The sequence below is a fragment of the Bombus fervidus genome, chromosome 1 (assembly GCF_041682495.2).
Source record: "Bombus fervidus isolate BK054 chromosome 1, iyBomFerv1, whole genome shotgun sequence".
Classification (NCBI taxonomy): domain Eukaryota; kingdom Metazoa; phylum Arthropoda; class Insecta; order Hymenoptera; family Apidae; genus Bombus; species Bombus fervidus.
This window is the reverse complement of record NC_091517.1, coordinates 11,696,018-11,716,288: the sequence shown is the minus strand read 5'-3', so window position 1 is coordinate 11,716,288 and position 20,271 is coordinate 11,696,018. Positions and strand designations below refer to the sequence as shown.

Below are 20,271 nucleotides of genomic sequence, written 5' to 3'. Positions count from 1 at the left end.
AGCGGGAAGACATGCATACTAACAAGGGATCCTTCATATTTTGTTAAAAAATAAATTTATGTACTCTGTTACATATTCTTTCATTATGAACAGTTATTGAAATAAAACTGATCAAAGATTGATATAAAAGCTGAAATTATACAAAAAGAAATAAGAAGAAAATTGATATTATACGTATGGATATCTATAAATATATATATATTGAAAAATTGAATTTTTATTATGAAAAATTGTTTTCGAAAAGTAAAAATTCCTTGTATTCGATAAAAAGAAAAAATTCACGACATTCTCTGATCTCACACAATGAAATAAATCTGAAATCACAAAAAGCGAATATTTCCGTTAATTTCGTGCAGCTTTGCCTTCATATTTTGCAAGTCACGTCCACTGTCTTCTATGCTTTGTACACTCTGTTAATCGGTTTCTAAAATTATCTGCGGGAACATAATATTCAGACGTCACAATCTGTGTTAAGGTCGAGCGAAGGAAAAGTGGAGCGAATATTCGCTAGTCTCTCGAACTGCATTTTACGCGAAAACTTTATCGACAAGCCGATGTTTCAATGAAAAAAGAATAAAGAAGCGAAAGAGCATAAATTTACGATAGCCTTATGAAAAAATAGATTAAACAATAAAAATAGAATAACAATGTCTTAGAGAAATATTATTCAAGGCTGTATCGACGAGAAAAATAGGTTTTGACACAGAATCGAAAGTTTAGACATTACCCAGTGACTCTCCCGTGTCAAGCGGAGCCAGGCACTGTTTATAGATTACCACCGGGTGTACACCGTTGGTTGCTATAGTTTGAAAACAGTTTTCCACCTGTGTGCCACCTTTCGTCGGCACGAAGGAATCTCTCAAGGGTTGTATCCAGCGTGGGGGAGTCGATCACGGTTAGCCACACAGCGAAGTAACCTCGTCCACCAGGATAGAACTGTTGAAAAATGGAAGAACCCTTATCTTGGAGGATACCTGAAAGCACTCGACGAGAATCCCATTCGGCTGGCAGTTGATAAACCGAAGGAAAGGATCGTGGAAAGATCGTAGGCCTATCGAGAGTGGCAGGTAAGAAGTAAGAAGGAAGGAAGAAAAAGCGTGATCTAGAGTGGACAAACGTCAAGAAAAAGACGTTTCGGGGACGTGAAAGAGCGTAAAGAGGGATGTCTGAATGGGTGGTGTCTGCTCGTGTCGAGGTCGCGGTAGCCAGGTGAATGCTGGCTCGATCCTTGATCGAGTGATCAGTCATGCGAGCGACGAGGATCAATGTCTATTGTATCGTCTGGCCAATTACAAGAAGGGCGGCGAGCTGATCGAGTCGTACAATCAAGGTGGCCAAGCGGAAGTGGAAAAATTGATCAGGGAACAGTTTGGTGTACTGATGTACGCAGATGGGAAGGGTCAGGCGATCAATCGGGCGGAATATCTACGTTGGAAATTCCGTGACCTCGAGCAGGTTGTGCTACCAATAGAGGCTTCTTTGTCACAGTTCGATCCTCTGGCTCAATGGAACGATCATGAAGCATGTTGGCAGATGCAATATAGAGGATCACTCGGAGAGACTCTCCTGCATGTCCTGATTATATGCGATACCAGGATACACACACGATTAGCGCGTATTCTGCTTAAGTGCTTTCCACGATTGGCTATTGACGTAGTCGAGGGTGAGGAGTACCTCGGCGCTAGCGCTCTGCATCTCGCTATCGCGTACAACAATAATGAACTGGTTCAAGATCTCGTGGAGGCGGGCGCGATTATTTCTCAGAGGGCGATAGGCAGCTTTTTCCTGCCTAGAGATCAACAACGAACGAATCCAGCTAAGAATACGGATTACGAGGGATTAGCATACCTGGGAGAGTATCCCCTCGCCTGGGCTGCTTGTTGTGCAAACGAGAGTGTTTACAACTTATTACTCGACTCTGGCGCTGATCCCGACGAGCAGGACTCTTTTGGGAATATGATACTACATATGGTAGTCGTTTGTGATAAATTGGTATGTACTTGTTAAATTTGTTTATATCGTACGTCATTCTAAGCAAATGTTAATTTAAATTATTGTTTTGTTTCTGCAATATTCTTTGAATATTTCTATTTCACTGTTTTGAGAGGCATATTTTTCTATATTATGTAAGTTGGTTAATCGAACGATATCTTGTACAAGCATAATATCGTTATTCAAGGTTCAATTCGTGATAATAGTTAATATGCAATGCTTTTTTTATTTTTTCTGATTCTTTTTTACCATATCTTCTATACCACACTCAGTCGCATAAGATTTCGAAGAAAACATATTTACGATATTTTCTTTAATAAATTATTGACAGAACTCTTTTTACGTATATGTATATGCGTATATTCTGCATAGATATCGCAACATAATTCTCGAAGAAAAAATATCTATTATTGTTTGAAATTGTATGCCTAGAGAACCTTGAACAATAACTTATGATTGTTTTCTACAGAAATTTTTTAAACAACACTGAGCACTTGAATTCCTTGTCCTATAGCATGAGTATACCTAACTATAATTCATACATGATAAACAGGAGACATATAGACGAAAATTTAGAAGAAGGTTTCGCGATCTAGCAAATGTAGACGTAGTCGCAGTGTTTAAAAACCTAATTAACTCGTCTAGCCATAAAAGCTTTATAAGATAAAGGATTAATAAGCCTCATACGGCTTTAAACGATAAAATCGAATTAGCATTCACGACACCAGACAGAATATATCGAACGAACAGGCGAATTAATCGACTCACCATAAATATTATTCTGCGTATCGGTAATTTCCATATAACGTAATTAAAAATAGTTTACTCGGTTATCTGATGTAACAACGCTCTAATAAAGGTTATTTGTTGGCAAACCGGTCAAAAATTGATCGCTATGTTGATTTCTTTCAAAGGAATCGGAAAAATTTCAAGCTGCAATTTACCAATATTTTTGTCACATTTTTTTTATTTTTTATTCGTAGCTATCTGCATTTTTTCACAAGGTCATATCGGTTTTCGTGGAAATCATGATCCAACCAAGTCGAAAGTTATTTCGGGAGAGTATGTATCTTTACAATTCATGCTACATTGATAAACAGTTAAATATAACAAAGCGACGGTGTATAAAAATAGAACATCGAGTATTCGAAAACTCGATTAACTACTATTTGATTTGTTTACATATACATACGTATGCATGCAATACCAAGTCCATACGACTTTAACCTTGTATGACTTCTTTATTCTTTTGAAAAGACAATAAAAAACAAAACAGTAGGGGAATTACGCTTTTATATGTGTACATTTTAGACAAATAAAACCATATTTTTTTTCAACCCCCTTAACACAGTCAATATCGCAAGTTTCTTCATGATATTCATTTTCATTTTTTTATCTTCATCGCTTATTTCATTATTACGTTACGTATCTAATATTACAATATCGTGCACGTACATTCTATCCGCTATTTACTTGCAACGAATATATAAAAAAAGAGAGAAAAATCGATATCACTGACCCAACGCAAACGAATACCATCTTAAACAAGAGACCACATAGCGTACTGGTCTGTTTTTCTTGGACCATCGAGAAAGATTTCCGCTAAATCGAGTACAATAGCATGGCTGTATAACGCAGGACATGTTCGGGTATGCCCTCCGTCATCCGAAGCTTCCTGCTCGCAATGGGATCGTGAATGCCGCTGGACTGACCCCATTGACACTCGCCTGCCAGCTGGGTCGCGCAGAGGTCTTTCGGGAGATGTTGGAACTGTCTGCACGGGAATTCTGGCGTTACAGTAATATCACCTGCTCGGCATATCCGCTGAATGCACTCGACACGCTGTTACCTGACGGCAGAACAAGTACGTCGTAATGCTAATCGAATTACACGCTTTCGAGAATCGTCGTTCGGGTTTCGTCGTCCACGAGTAACGTTCAAGTGGCCACTCACTTTGTGACGTGCCTTCGTATAACTGTCAAGACTCAAGCCCGAATCGTCTTTAGATCGTTTTCTCTATTTCGGTGGAAAAAAAGGGGACACCGGTTCTCCGGTAATACCATGTAATTGGCTCGTCCTTTTCGAATCCCGATCGACACCTCTTGTTTGATTTTCTGAGGGAAATACCGGTGCTTTGAAATCAGTGTTGTGGGAGAGCCGGAAATTTGTAGCTGCTTTGGGACCTTTAATTTATGGAATTGCCAGATCGTGCGAATATCGTTGGTAATAGAAGATAAAATATATTCCAGTTTTGGTTTGATATTTAAGGTACTAACTATTTTTCGATGATACCAGCGCTCATGGAGATAAAATATGGGTTTAAGAAGAACACTGTGCATGATTCGAGCTCGATTCGATATGTGATTTTACGCGTATGTGGTTGCGCGTATGATATTATTCTTTGATATGACGAGGAAATCACTAAAACCTTGAAGAGAATATTTATGCGAAAGAGTATTTAAGATTTAAAAATAATTGTCTCATTTTTAAATAGTTACGTTTGTTCATTTCTAATAACAGATACGTACTTTACTATATATTGAGAGCAGATCGAATAATTTTAATAAATGACGAACAACATTCGTCATGGATTTCGAATTCTGAACATCTTTCGAAGCACCGTTGTATTTCATTTTTTGAACTTATTTATATGTAAATAATACAATAGTTAAATTTGACGTAAACATATTTCAAACATCGGTACGGATTGATAGAAATAGAAGCAACTATTGACAACTCTATCCGTAATAGTATGAAATAGCTTTGTTACGCCGTATGAAGCGGCCAACAAGTTAGCCCTTATTACCTGACTGTCAACGGCCCTCATACCGTTATTCTGACCTTCTACAGACCCAAGGACCCACCATATACTCTAACGATAGTTTAATGTCTAACGTATATAGATGGATCAATTGGTCTGCACTAAAATTACGGGACGTAGAGTCCCAAAAAGTACTTTACGCTTACAGCGGGCTATTCACTACTACCTGGAATTTATTACGTGCTGGTAACAATCACGAATAAAACAGGTATCTGCCATACGGAAAGAGCGGATGTGTATACAAAGAAAAAAGGGACTTCATCCCAAAAAACAATATCATCCACTACCTAAGACGGTAGAAAGTCTCCCATTCCTGAGATGGCGAAAGAACGAACTGTGAGTCAAGTCTAGGCCAGTCTGTGCCACACATCTCCCGGGTTCCTTTGGCTCTTCAAGCCCTCGCGACAGTCAAGTCAACTGTTCGTACGACAATCGGGCATCATAGGAACTCCATGTTCCGTCTAAGTAATCAAATTCACCGACTTCGCTTGTGTATGAGAGTGTGTATCCGTGCAAAATAAAAATAAATATATATATTAATAAAACTGTACACTACAGTTTTATTCCAACTGAACTACCCCTATTATCCCAAAAGAAATACGGGGATCGACCTGCTCGTGGTGTCGATTGATACAATCGTAACGGGAATTTACGACTCCCGTTGACGCGCCTCCTCGCGAACGCGTCTCCCCGCGACTGGCCGAAATTACAAGCTTAATTCTGATATATTTCCAGTTAACTTGAGCAGAGCGCACGTTTGTAATTTTGAGTTCCACTACTGTAACAACTTTCCGCTACTTCATCATTTAAGTTAGAATTGACACCGTGCTTCTATTAAGTAAATCTGGGAACAGCAATGCAATAGAATAGATATTTAGAATAGAGCGGCATAAAGTTTCTACAGACGAAAATATTTAGTATTCTTGCGGATTTAATTATTTAATTTATATTTATTATTAGACTTTCTTGTCAACGAAAACATTGGAGATTTAATCGATGCTCAAGCTTTCGATATTTTCTACTAACGATAGATGTATCGCAATCTTATTTTTAGAATTAAAAACTGGATGATAACGAATTGTGGATCGAACGAAACATTCTCCTTATTTGAATAGAATTTTTCTTTTTTACAAAACAGGATTTCTAATTAAACAGTTCACGAACGTTTATAAAAGCGGTTGACGAAAGACATATGATTAGATACGTTAAGAACTTCCTTACAGAACATGCGAATCTTTTAAGATCTTTCGTATGGACTTTGTTGATTTTTAAGAACTTTTTTAAGAATTTTGCGGATTTTAAGCGTTCACATTGACGAACTTTACCGATTTTATCAAGAATTTACTCAGACTTTGTACGCATTTGAGAAAGACTCGTTATAACACTCGTTAATTGCGATTATTACCAAATACTGAATCAAGAAACGAGCAATCATATAATTCGATCGTGGGACCTCGATATCCATGAGCAATCACATTACTCGCGATCGTCGTTTAATTTCCATGAAATTCGTCTTCGACAGAGAGACGCACCGTGCACGGAGTTAAGTCCCGTTACCATGCCACGATCTGCATTTAAAGAGCCCGGCAATCGGACTTCTGCCAAATTGTATCGAAGTTCTCAGCAATCTCTTGAGCCTGCCTGTTTTCCTTCCCTCTCTCTCATTCAGCTTCGAACTCGTGCGGAGTGGATGTATCCATCCACGATTGGCGAGTTTTCTAGACGTTTGGGTGATTCATGGGAAGCAAAGAAAGAAACGGAGGGGAAAGACAGAAAGAGCAAGATAGAGAGATAGAGAGAAAGCAAAGATGCCAGTGTGAAGATTGTGCAACGTTGGGAATGCCACCCTCGAGGAGGGGCGCGGAAACGGTGTAAGAAGGAAGACAAGGGAAAGCGGGTCGTTGCAGGATGCAATTACGGCCATTTAACGAAGTTTCGAGATTAGCCGCGGACGCGGAGTTGGGTGCTCGCGTTTCATTTAGTTTCGGAATCCATTATCCTTTCACCCAGCTCTTCCCCCAACCTAACCTCACTACCACTTCGTACTCACCATCGTCTCTCCAAGCTCCTTCGTTTCCTAGCCGTGTCCGTCTTTGTCACCGCGGCGTGAATGTCATCCGATGGATTCGCCGATAGCTGAGTCGAGACGAACCTACCGACTAAAGGATGGGGATGACACGGGGCGGAGAAGAAGGTAACCATGCCGTTGGTATATATGTATAAGAGAGGGTGAACTTTGGGCTTGCTCTCCTTCCAGCGGGAACGCTTAATTACTCCGAGCCAAGGCCAGCTAGCTAGCCAGCTAGACAGCCAGCCAGCCAGGGTCCGTCAGTTGGTTAGCCGGATCAGTTTAGTCCGCTGGGTAAACCAGTCTGCTAACCAAGGTCCAGACTTTCCTCCTTATTTTCTTTGTCGTTTCTTCGCTCTTCCTTCCCTGTTCGAGCTTTTCGCGTTTGTATTTGTCACGCGCACCGTGTCCGCGAGAAAGAGGAGAAGCCTTGGAAAAGAGACTTTACAGGACGTCGCAGTTTTGAGGAGTCGCGTTAATTCCTTTGTTAAATCCTTTCGGTCGTCCTTTGTTGGCATCGTGAGAATTCCTCGTGGATCCGCAATGACATGAAATCGTCGAGATCTTCTTTCACCCGCCGTTGTATTTCCTTTCTTCTTTCGAAGAATCTTTCTCTTCTTTCGACGAACGAAGGGAACTAAAATCTCCAAGGGAATACAAGAGAAACTACAGGGGTCGAAAGGGGAGACAGAAAGAGCACACAGGCCACCGGGGAGACAATGTTTCGTCCACGTGTCGTCATTATCGATCATGTAGAGGGAGAGACAGAGAGAGAGGGGGGGGGGGGGAAGAAAGAGAATGAAATGGGGAGGAGTAACTAAAAGCGATAAAGTTGATCGATGATATTCCTAACGCCTCTTTGTTCTCTATCGAGCGGCTTGACACGAAAATTCATCGGGCGTATGCGTTCACAGGGACAGAGGTTTCCTAATATAATCTGTCGCGCTATTACATCACCAACGATCGACTTTTGATGTTCCCTGATGAAATTAACCTCGGAAAGATAGCTTAAATTGATTACTGGGAACACGGATGGCCGCCTCTGCTGGAACGTTAATAATTATCCGGTCGCAGCACTTAGGGATAATTATCAGCGATAGCGAATCGTTATTCAACTTTGGCTCAATGTCCGTTTTTGCGGGACTGATCGACCACCTCGGTCCACTCGTTGATCCACGGGATGACCATAGGTGAAGAGAGAACAGAGAACCGTCAGGGAAAACTTCTCGTGAGGTTCGTGCCGGAGTTGGATATAATTACGAGTTGCGGTAACGACCGCCTACTATAGAGAAGTTCGTCGTGTGCGCGAACTTTGAACACCCTGTTCGACACAGTGACGATGTATCGCCGAAAATTCAAGATTGGACGACAGCAACTGTCAGACGTAAGACACTTGGATCGTATCGTGTACGATGTATTTTCCGATACGCGTAACATATCGTGTGAATAAATTGTGGTTGATGAAAATTTGCAAAAGGGAATTGAAAGAACTTGGTGAATGTATGGGTGAAATCACGAACACCCCGAGAAAACTCCTTTTGTCTTAATCAAGCGTGCTGGAGAGTTTGCACTACAAAAGTTTTATGGATGTTGCTGAAACAGGATAAATGTGCGTGCAAGATAGCGATGGAAAATGCTGTATAAATTCTTGGTAAAAAATGTGCCAAGAAAGTTTTAAAGAACGAATCCTGCGATAGAATGTCACCTTAAGACACGGATTTGCTAGGAAGTTATTGCTTTAATTCGGGTTTGCTTATCTTAAATTATCGAAAAAGGTTTCTCGTTTGCTGTTATCGATAGTAAGAAACTAATTTTGTCCTGTTTTCTTTCGTAAAATTGGACAGCTCTGCATCTAAAAATTATAAAAAACTCTTTGCTTAACTTAAAACATTTCATTTCACATCATTACTATTACCGATATCAAACAGTACTCGTTTAATAAGCTTCTGTAAATTCACGAATATTTCCTTCTTTTACAAAGCTTTGTTCAACAGTATTAACAGTTTCAAATTTAACTACATGCTTGGTACTTCTTAAACTCCATTATTCGACTTAAAATATTTTAATCCACGTGATTATCAAGGGGACGTATCGAACAAGTACAGCGTCGCATAGATATTTGGTCGCAGATCGAATTAATCGGTCTCGTAACAGTGTTTAAGCTTCGGTGGAACATCAAAGTGGTCAGTCAAATTAATATTCGCGCACTATCCACGAGCCGTTAAATGCTTAGTTAATTGAATCTCACAATGGAGGCTCCATATAATTCGGAGGTGCGAGAGAAAAGGAACGAGATAGATTCGGTCGTCCGAAAGTTCGAGCATCGATTTGATCGGCGTAGAAGACAGAGCCGGAATGGAAAGTTTCGGACTGGATAGAATGGGGACGCGGATATTCGTTGCCATTTTGCTTGCACATCTGAAATTCAATTTCCCAGCCAAAAGCTGTCGGGGAAGTTCCCATCAATGGCGGCTCCGCTGCCGCCGTCGCGGTGGAGTGTGAAAGAGAGAAGAATGGAGATTGACAACAGACGCGAGCGAACGTTAAAACGTTTCCTTGAAAATATCCAATGGAACTGCGAACTTTCCTGACGCTTTAAGCTACCGTGAAAGCAGCTTTGTTTGGGTCGACGACTGATTAAAGAGTCTGAAGGCAAGACGATCGAGGTGAGACGTTGCTATCGCCATTGTACGAAGAATTTGACGCGACAGGGCGCGAGTAGTCGAGACGACACGCGAAAAGGAAAACGAATCCGATCGATGAACGCGCTAAACTTTACCAAACTTACTGACGATGAACGCTTAATATTTCACGGCGAAGTCAGCTGAACAAAATTCGATAATCAATACGGATGACACGGTTAAAAGGTCGTTGGCCGTTGTTCGATATTTGTCGGTTCTTTCAAATCTTTCACGCTCCACCGTACTCTGTAGACTGCTTTTGTTTCGCGATCAAATTAGTGTAACAATGTTGGATTGCTTGTAACAGTGTTGACTGAGCAATGTTCGTGGATTGTGTGATTTGAATGAAAGGATTAATCGATCGTGTGCAAGCCAACTTTGATTTAGCAAAAACGTGACAGATTTATGAGGTGCTATATGTCGTTAATTTCATGTACATATGATATGGATTAAATTTTTAAAATGTTTGTGTAGTATTTGACAAAAATACTATAAAATACAGGCGATACTGTCGGTGGTTCTTTTTCAAGCGGATGAAACCTTCGACGCAGTTTCGTTGTTCTCGATTCTCGTTTTACCTTTTTAGCCATCGAATATCTTTAAATTCGTTTGTACCAAGATTTTAAATTCACGGTGTATATATTAAAGCGGAAACAAATAAATCGGCATAACGTTTTGTTACTAGCAAATGTGTAGTATAGATTTCTCTATCCACGTTCACTAGTGAAAGTGTAAGTAATAGGGATCCCGTAAGCACTCCAACTGCTTGCCTTTGGCGAATGTTTTAAGACTTTGAATACTAAAAATACAAGGAGAGTGGTACTTTATGTGCGTCAAGATATAATACTCTAACGTGCTGTTACAAATCGAAACATCAATCAAAAGTCTTCTTTATTATTTTATTTTAACCTTACTTTGCCACAATTGGTATAGATCAAGAAAGACGGAGATCGTGCAATGTGAGTTTGAAGTGATTATAATAGTAAGTCTGAATTTATTAATTTCAAACGATTACTTCCAATGTCGAAGTACATTCGCTGTTATAGTTTACCCATTTTCCTATTTATTGATGGCAGACACTCGTTAATAAAAAGAAAAAAGAAAGGAAATTATATAAGATACAGTGTAATTTATAAATAACACAGCGAGATAGGAACGAACAAAGATCTAGAGCGAGATACGAGCTCGTGTTTGCACAAATAAGGCAGCCGGTAAAAAAGATCAGCGAATGTATGAGAATCATCGATATTATTTATCGTCGTTCGATTAAAACTGTCAAAACATTCACTGCACAAATTCATTTCTGCTACGACATATAAGTTACAGGCTACTTCTAACAGTGTGCGACAGTCGTCATTTATATGTGTTCAGTGCAACAATCCGACTAGTGCAGTACATCGAACTAACATTAGCTGACTTTTAGCAAGTTCGACCAGCAGATTAACGATTCGATGGAATTCTTTCGTGGTCTGCAGAATCGAGGTGGGCCGGCGTAAACTTTTATCTTTACATGCAAGAAAGTTTAGCCAGCGCACGTGGCGCGGTTACAGAAAAAGCCACCATCCTTCCTTCGCCGCCGCCCACCGTCGCCTCGAGGAAACTCGTGCATCTAATATATATAGCCGCTAATGCAAAACCCATAATTATCGCGGCGTAGAGAGAACCCTAAAGTGATGTTCCATTAACTGCAAATGGTCCTCTCCGAATTTCTATTTCAGACTGGAACTCCGCGCTATTTATCATTCTGAACGGTACGAAGGAGGAGCACTTGGACATGCTGGACGGTGGTATTATTCAGCGATTACTCGAGGAAAAATGGAAGACCTTTGCGCGGGTAAGTGCGTCCACGTGACAATATTCTCGCTACCACCTCCTTTCCGGACATTTTTCACGGATTCTAGCTAGACCAGCTTCCTCCTACTCGGGAAAAGCAATGGTATCCATTAGATCGCTCCGTTAGGAATTTCCACCATTTGCTTATACGTTCAAAGAATTTAATTGATATTTTGCTGCTCGCATGCCTCATATACGGCGCTTTGCTAAATGTAGTATTATTGAGCAACGTGTGCAATTTTTTACAAGCAGATACAATGAAATTGTAGAATAAAAATTTCGTAAACGAGGAATTCTTATTTTTCGCTTGTATAATTAAAAAGCTTTACAAGGTATAATTCTATACGAAGGGATAAAGCGAGAGCCTTAATCTTTGTAAATGAGCTTTTGTTTAAGAGAAATTCGATTTTGGAAATGTATAAAATTTTCGTGCATTTTGTTTACCATTGTATAACGTGTTTCTCAGGTTTTTTTCACAAAACGATATTGGCATATTCTGTAGGTAAAAATAAGAGAAAAATATTATATAATTAGAAGCTCACAAGTATTTCATTAAAAAGTTATAACAAAAATATCAAATGATAACAGGCTGGATTTTTGTTGAATAAAACGTACAGATAAATGAACAGTATTGGCGTTATCTTCACTTTAAAATATTGATCGATTTGTTACACTACGAATTATTTATTGATTTCTTCCTTTAATTACATCGAATGCATTGCATATCCTTTATCACCTACAAGAAAATCATATCCGATGCTCATAGAAACCAAACAATTTCTTCTCCTCGACTTATCCATCGTTAGTATTAATGTCTCGTTCATCTTAAATTAAAATTCAATTATCAAAGGAAAATCTACTTTGATCCTATCTTGCCTATCTCCGTTATAATTTTTTAATATAACATTTATGAGCCTACATTTATGTAGCATTATTCTCTTATCTTTACTCACAGCTGGCACCGTTTTATAGCAAAAACCTGGAAGACTCTGTACGTAAGTATTGTTGCCGCAAATCGTCGAAAAAGCGCGGTCGGACAGTTACAGGCGGTAAGTACTTCCGTTACCATTTACATTCATCATCAAGCGCACGGTTATGGTTACAGTGGTCGCTGGGAGCTCGTTATCAAAACAAATCTCGAACGCGAGAACCATCGTCGTTTCGAATATGAAATAAATGTACGTGCAATTTAAAAAACGTCCACTCATTAACCCTTTCGAGGCATCAAGTGCCATTGGGTGGGCGCGATTATGACCGCAATCAGTCGGACGTCGACGACTATCGTTGTTCCACGAGATCATTTGGAGATTGCCGAGCATTGTGAATGCCAGGCCGAGCCGGTCAATCGAAATAAATCGTGCGGCGCGTTCACCATTCCAACCTAGAAAACCTCTGGAAAATCCTGTCGATGCCACTCGATCGTCCGGTCGTCGAGCACGCGGGTGACAATCGTTTTCGAGTCAACGTTCGTCCAACGTCTACTCGACGTCACTTGGTAATCACCGGAATAATTTGAAATACGCTCGTGCACGTGTAAGTACTTGCCTGAGCAACGAAAATTTCTGGTGTATGTACCTGGTGCTCCTCGTGCGAGCTTCGTCAATTAGGACAGCTGACATGTACATCCAATTATAGGATTATTATTAGGGTTGACGTACGGGATACACGATAAAAATGTTAAAGGGATGAGAATGAATGGTTTTGGCATACGTTTGATGTCTACTTGGTTTGGTATTTTCAACGAAGGGGGAGTTTCATTGATGATGGGCATTGAAACGTAGAAACGTTTCGTTAAATGTATTTTAGTCTAGACAATTGAGTCTGTATTATGATCATGTAAAAATTATTCCACTCATGGAAAAGCATATAGTATACAGTTTTCTGAACTTTTGATAAGTAATATTAAGATTACTTAACAAAGAAAAATAGAAACGAAAGAACATGTTAGAATCGTTTCTTGTCCCGGTGTATGAAGTTGACAGTAACATGATCGGAATTCCAGAGGATCAAGATATTAATTGAACTTCAAACGATGTTCGAATGTTTTTTGAAGAAGAGATCGAAAAATCTAACTAAAAAATTGTGATTAATTTGATGTATATTTTTAATTTTGCGAAATATCACTTTTGCATTCTTTCATTTAAAATTTCATACATATTCATTTTATCAATTTACTATATTTTGCATATAAATTGTCTGTATAAATTATCGCAATATTTATATGTTATATACATGTGTTGCACAAACAAAAAGAACGAAGTGATGTGAATATATGAATATCATCAATCATACGAACAATATTCAATTTATAATATTAAATTATGTACGTATGTATAGGCAGACATGCGAGTACTTACACATAACAGGCTTTTCTAACTTTACAGTACAAAATTCTTTAATGTCTATATTCGTGGAATCGATATCACGTTCTCTATTTCTCGACATAAGAAAAGTATTTTATGTCGCAAGAAGAAAAAAACTTTGGAATTATTATCACGAAATCAAAGACGTAACGTTCCATGTAAAGCTATCATTTATTAATCGTGGAGCGTAATTACACGTATTTTCGTCGCTTTTACGAATTATTTTGATTAATTTCGCTGTTATTTGAAATAGTTTCGTAAAATGCGAGCACGAAACGTTAAAAAAAACGTGAGCACGTAGAATTTATGAAAAATTCCATATTTAAATATCGCTGACTATATTTTCCATATCGAAAATTAAAAGAGGTTATGCGGTAACCACCGATCCGTGTATTATTTCGAAAATTGTTTTCGATAAAAATGTAAAAAAGTTGGCCGAGTTAACACGAGGTTAAAAAAAAGAGAAGTATGTACATAAATTTTCTTTTTCTTTCTCCTATCGATACGTATACATACATAATATCGAGATTAAATTGATTGCTCGTTACGGACATTTAAGAAACTTGTAATGGAGTTAATGGAACATCGTGTACAACTAAGGAGGAACATCATAATAGCACAGCATCCATGATATATCCCACATATAGTACTAATCACGACCACGTTTAAACCGCATACAAGCGTCAAATGACCAATTATGCCATGATACTGTACACAGGGATTAGCATGGTTGTAGTGTAATTAATCACGAAGCACATTTGATGGTAACACGTCATTAGAACAACTCCACGGACAGACGAGAATATACGTTACTTGAACATTCGCAAATATCTATTCGTGTTATCCGTCAACTTAAACAACACAATAACTTAATGGAGAATTACGTTTATTATCATAAGCCATGAATCGCAATTCTGTTTGCGGTACTTAGAATTATCGCTTGGACGTTACATTTTTTGTTATTTATGTTGGCTTTACATGTTTTTCATGGTGACGTGCGATAGATATATGTTATGTATATATGCGTTGCAGATATTCAGTCATTTTTTTAGTGTTATATTTTTTATAAACGCATTTGTATGTTTTCCAAGTGGAAGTATTTCGACTGTTGATCATCAATTTTGAAATTTTTCGAGAGAGTTTTTGAACAAATATATTTGATTGCTGCCGTTTATCGACCGTCTTCTACGTCTTGAAACAGGTTGAAAACAGCCCTTAAAATTTAACACGTAGCTCAAAATATATTTTGAAAAAGTTAAGAGTCACTGGCACAGAGATTCAAAATTATTAGGCTGTTTGGAAAGTTTATAGTGAAATATATTAAAAATTTAGAAACAACGTATATACGATCCAATGTATTAACTATCGAAAACACTTTGAATATCTTCACTTATGGAACAACCTATGGAAAGATCAAAGAAGACAAAGAATTATTCAATAATTAGCATACCACTCTAATAATTAGTATGTCCCTATGAAAGTTGCAGTTCTTGAAACGGTTGATCATCCTGGTGTTCCATCTGACATCACTCTCGCTAGCCGTGTATATGAGACCGTCGAACATCGATGCCACCCTCCTGGAATGGCCGGAAGAAATCACGGAAGTTGGACGCATGATCGCGGAGTGCACCACGGTGATAGGTGTGCTGAGCTACATTTTGGTGCAACTAGGCGGCGAGGTTGTCAACATTGGTCTTCTGTCGTTCATGAAACAATTGGTACGTTTAATCATAAATCTTGCTTCTGGAATGATTTCATCCCGCGCTGCGTAGCTGGAAAGATGGCTAGTGAATGACAGGGGCAAGCTAAGTATAGCAAAAGCTCCACTTATCCGATACTTACTCGTTTGTACAATCAGAGCTGATTTTCACATGACTGGATTTTGCTCATTCGTTAGACTACAAGGTGAAGCAGGACTAAGTCTAAGCCGACAAGTCTGAAGTCGAATAATGGGAATTTAGGAACAAATTTGATAAACCGAGTACTGTGGTGACTAGATTACGAAATTATTAAGCATTTATGGGGAATTGGGAGGTATAAACAGATGTAGAATATAGAGTGTACACGATTTACTAATATATATAATATATAAAAATATATTATATATATAATAAATATATATTATATTATATATATTATAATATTCGAAGTATAGGGCTCGGTACGATATTTAGCAAGTAAAACAGATGTCTATCTGGATTACATTTTTTTTAATTGGGCTTGTAAACATACGAACGTGTATATTTCTTCGCAGTCTAGCGATGAAATTAATTCGGATAAATGAAGCTCGAACAAATGAAGTACTACCGTATTCCTGTTGTTCATCTCGCTCGTATGATCTTATTTGTACGTCTGATACCTTCGACCAATAGGCGTGCTTATTTTTATGATTCTACTTGCTAAATCAGAAATAGCAAATCAAACCTGCATTCCTTTGCCAAATAGTCTTTTCAGTTCTCTATTATACATCGGCGGTTCAGCCGTGAAAGTTATACTTTCACGAAATACTCCGTTGTTCCATACATCGAAATATCTCACTTGGATGGATGGACGGAAGCAATTTCGAATCTCTCGAATCGCGCCGCGGGTATCGAAGGTTGTGCAAACCGCCAGTGAACTGTAACGGGTCAGGAGTATAATGGAGGAAAGGAAGTATTTCGTCGTGAATGCAGTGCGCTTCTAGATACGAGAGATTCCTTTTTTTTTTTTTTTTTTTTTTTTTGTTGGTTTGGCTGGATAGAGCGTGCACGGGGTTCTGATCGCAATTTGAAAGTAAACGTATGCCGCGTGAGGTTTTTTTTTATTTTTTACAGGTAGAAGCTGAAGAAGAATGTAAAAATCGTTGTATAACAATTTCTGAGGTATTATATGGAATAATTCATCAGTTGTTACTAAAAGTTCCATAGAAAAAGGCATCTGTCAATCTTTATCCTTTTACGGAGGGAAAAAGAAAGGTTTTATATTCGATGTTCGTTGCATACATTTCAATCTTTTTCACGAAATCGGTATGTTCTATCATTTCGATGGGTTTTGTTTGTAAGTATGTCAGAGGACCGTATTCAATTGAATTATTTTGGAGATCTCATGATTGCGGTTGCTTTTTAGGCAAAACGTATTCAAATTAGATGAACATGGATTAGACGAACGATTCGATTTAGTGCCATGTGTATCTCTCGATTTTCGTATGTTATAAAATACATTCTAAAGAATATTGTATTAATGATTATTCAAAAATTACAAGTTGCTAGAACACCGTTCTGCCTCGAAAACTCACGATTAAAGCTTGGAAACGAGAATGGAAACAAATTGTTGCTCACGTGCCAAACCAAACACAAGAAATTTGCATCGTTTATCTAAAAGGGGACATTGTTCGCGAATTAATTTCTCACTAACGGCAGAATTACTCGTAAATCGCGCTCATTGAGCATTCTCGTACGGGGGAATACGTAATTCGTAATTAGCCTGGCTTGCTCGATAACGTAGACATCAAGTGTACAATATAATTAGGACGACTTGATATATGCGGCAGTATTATGTGATATATCGCGAGTTATTAATCGTGATCGCGTATCAACGTTGCCGTGAAATCCTTTTCGAACCACTGAAAATGATTTTCTAGGAAGCAACTCCGATTTCACGGTACAATTATGCAGATCGTTTGCTTGGCGACGTAACGCGTTGCCACGTACCGAAATTCCATGGCGTATATCGATTCCTCTGCGGAAGGCCGTGGAGCGTGCAAGAATACGTGCTACCTTTGACGTTTCACCTGCGCATTTACCTTACAGAGTCACGAGCCTGCCAAGCTCATATTCTTGATCAGCAATCTGCTCATACTCGCGTGCATACCATGTCGTCTTGCTGGTAATAGGCATGCTGAAGACGCGATACTCGTGGTTGCTGTTCCCGGCTCTTGGTTCCTCCTCATGTTCTTTGCTGGGTGAGTGACGTTTTGTGTTCTTAATTGCTACTGAATTTCTAGTGTTTACGATACACGCTTAAGAGAAGAACAACTGAATAAGAATTCAAAAGGAAATCTCTTCCCATTAATAATTGCCAATTCCGTATTAAGCGTGCTCAATTGCTGTAATTTTTATATATGCCTAATTATTTTCTATATAATTATTTTTATATATCCGCAATTTTGTACGTATGCTTAAAAGGACCTGCAACCGGAAGGAATGAAAAAAAATTCGTTTCTATTGCCGACTTTTAATCAATTGCAATTTTTTTCTCTTAAGTACTATCTCTTTTTGTTTGATAAAACTAATTCTATTTTATTTCATTAATAACGACATATAAGTTTTAATCGTATTACATGTAAATCTATTATTTTAGTAATTAGAGATAATTAGCGATTAGCAATTTCCAAAGAGTATTAATTAACGAAGATAAAAAGTTATTTTATCATTGTAATGTTAATGTCACAATATCGACTGCTTTGAAAAACTGGTTTTATTTTACGTGTAATTACATTAGATTTAAGTTAGCGACTTCTTGAATACATTACAGACTTCGTATAGTTAAAGCGTTATCTTCTCACGGGAACTATGTATTAAATATATGTATGTTCTTAAGAGTAGAAGATACGATAGGAAATTATATAAGAAGCTTACTTTATTCAACTGATGAACTGTTGGATGTATTACTGATATATTACTTGTTCCAAAACCTCTTGCACACGTGTAAATGCTAATTAAGTCAGCAACAAGTAATAGAATGATCGTAACAGCCTCCAGACCATGAACTAATCTCTGCCATTGAAATGGAACGAACGTTTATAGATTTTCATGGCGGAAATGAAAATGGAGCTTTGAAAGGAAATTTTTATTTTATCTTCTATGTCTTTGCTTCGCAATCAGTTAAAATTACTTGAAAAATAGAAGTTAAAAGGTATTAATTTATACAAAATTTAATTCCATATTTGATAAATATTACTCGTAATATATTTAACAAATTCTCTAGCTTCATTTATGTTATGTCGAATCAAATCGATTAATTTCATGTTTTATTCCTTTTTTTATAAAAATAGCTACCTTAAAATCTGTATCTTTGCTAATAATCTAAAAGATAACTCACCACACAATAAGCTTACAGTCTGTGTATTCTACGCTGTATGTTTATCAACTCCTTATTTGCATGTTAGTTAAGCATGATTGCATCGTAAGGAAGTGAACTTAGAAATTGCTGAATTAATGTCTAATGCATTGAAAGAACTATGCGTGAGTCAGCGGTGACCCTCGATGTTTATCAGTAATTATACTTCTCCAATAAAGAACACGAATAATTTACCACTTGACATTGAAATTAAATTCTGAAAAGAAGTGCGGAAAAATGTTTTATAAACTCGAATATATTAATATATATTGTATGCATTATCTTATATAGTTCGCTGCTTTATGTATTTACGTTAACGCATTTATTACAACAATTAACTGCTAAAATTTCGTGTGTGACCGTTGCATTAGCTGAGAGGATTTACAAACCCGTATTTATCTAGCGCGACTTTACGCTACGCTTCGTTAATAGAATGTGAATTATTAACGGCATCGGTGTTTGTTAATAATATAGCAGGTAACGACGATGTCGAATGGATGTTTCATCGTTGAAATTCCGTTGGTGGCTAGTTAGCTTATGATAGAAATATTCATGAAGAATGATAAAAGAATGCTCGATTAAGTATTATGTTGCCTGGTCATGCAACGTTGGCTACACGTGCTATTTAAAATACCTGGGACGATATTTTGTAACTTTGACGTATCTCCTTATTTACTGTAGCGTTGCAAGTTGCTTCGTTTTTTTTAAACGAATGAATTACTTTCATTTCTGAAATATTTCTGAAAATATAATGGATGTCAAGCAAATATATAAATTGTTGCAACGTAATAGTAAATAAACATGTTAATTTTGTTTGCAATAAATGCAACGCTGAGTTATGGTTATTTTTGATAGTTTACTATCTTTTTGTTATGCAGAGGATTTAACAAATTTAAGGTTTCGAATATCCAGGTTTTGATTATCATTCGAAAACAAACATTTAATTCAGAACTAAGTAATTGACATACAATCCAACTGGTTAGATTTTGACGTGAAATAACTATGAGTTATATCCATTCCTGGAATGATATGTAATGATCACAGCATAAATTTGATTAATATACTCAGGATTATTAATATTGCTGGTAATGGCGCGCATACGTTAGATCAATAGCACAAATTTACTACATTTATATTATAAATTAAACGAAATTATATATCAATGATAAAAGGTATACTAACTTGATTATTTAATAGAAACATAGAAAATTATGTGATACGATTTAAAAATAATACAAAATGTTAAAACGTAATTTGTCTTAAATCTCTTAAGTGAAAACATAGTGATATTAATGGCTACATAAATATTCGTTATTTGCAGTCTTACAAGATAGATGATCATTATCTCGCGTGATTAAATGATTATTTAGAGGACTTTTATTATTTAGCGGGTTGTCAGTCACTCACACGTATACA

At 37.6% G+C, this 20,271-nt stretch overlaps 1 protein-coding gene across 3 annotated transcripts in view; it reads left to right on the top strand.

Moving 5' to 3' along the window:
• Positions 1-205: 205 nt before the first annotated feature.
• Iav (transient receptor potential cation channel subfamily V iav) overlaps positions 206-20,271 on the top strand; it is a 58,175-nt gene continuing 38,109 nt past the window's right edge. The window contains exons 1-5 of one of the 3 annotated variants that reach the window (XM_072000234.1): positions 206-1,992; positions 3,631-3,856; positions 11,281-11,396; positions 15,246-15,476; positions 17,547-17,698. In XM_072000234.1, the coding sequence (XP_071856335.1) occupies positions 1,171-1,992; positions 3,631-3,856; positions 11,281-11,396; positions 15,246-15,476; positions 17,547-17,698 (1,547 nt within the window). In that variant the 5' untranslated portion in view covers positions 206-1,170. Of the gene's footprint in view, positions 1,993-3,630; positions 3,857-11,280; positions 11,397-15,239; positions 15,477-17,546; positions 17,699-20,271 lie in introns of all 3 variants that reach the window. The other 2 variants (XM_072000243.1, XM_072000226.1) reach the window with 2 other exon arrangements.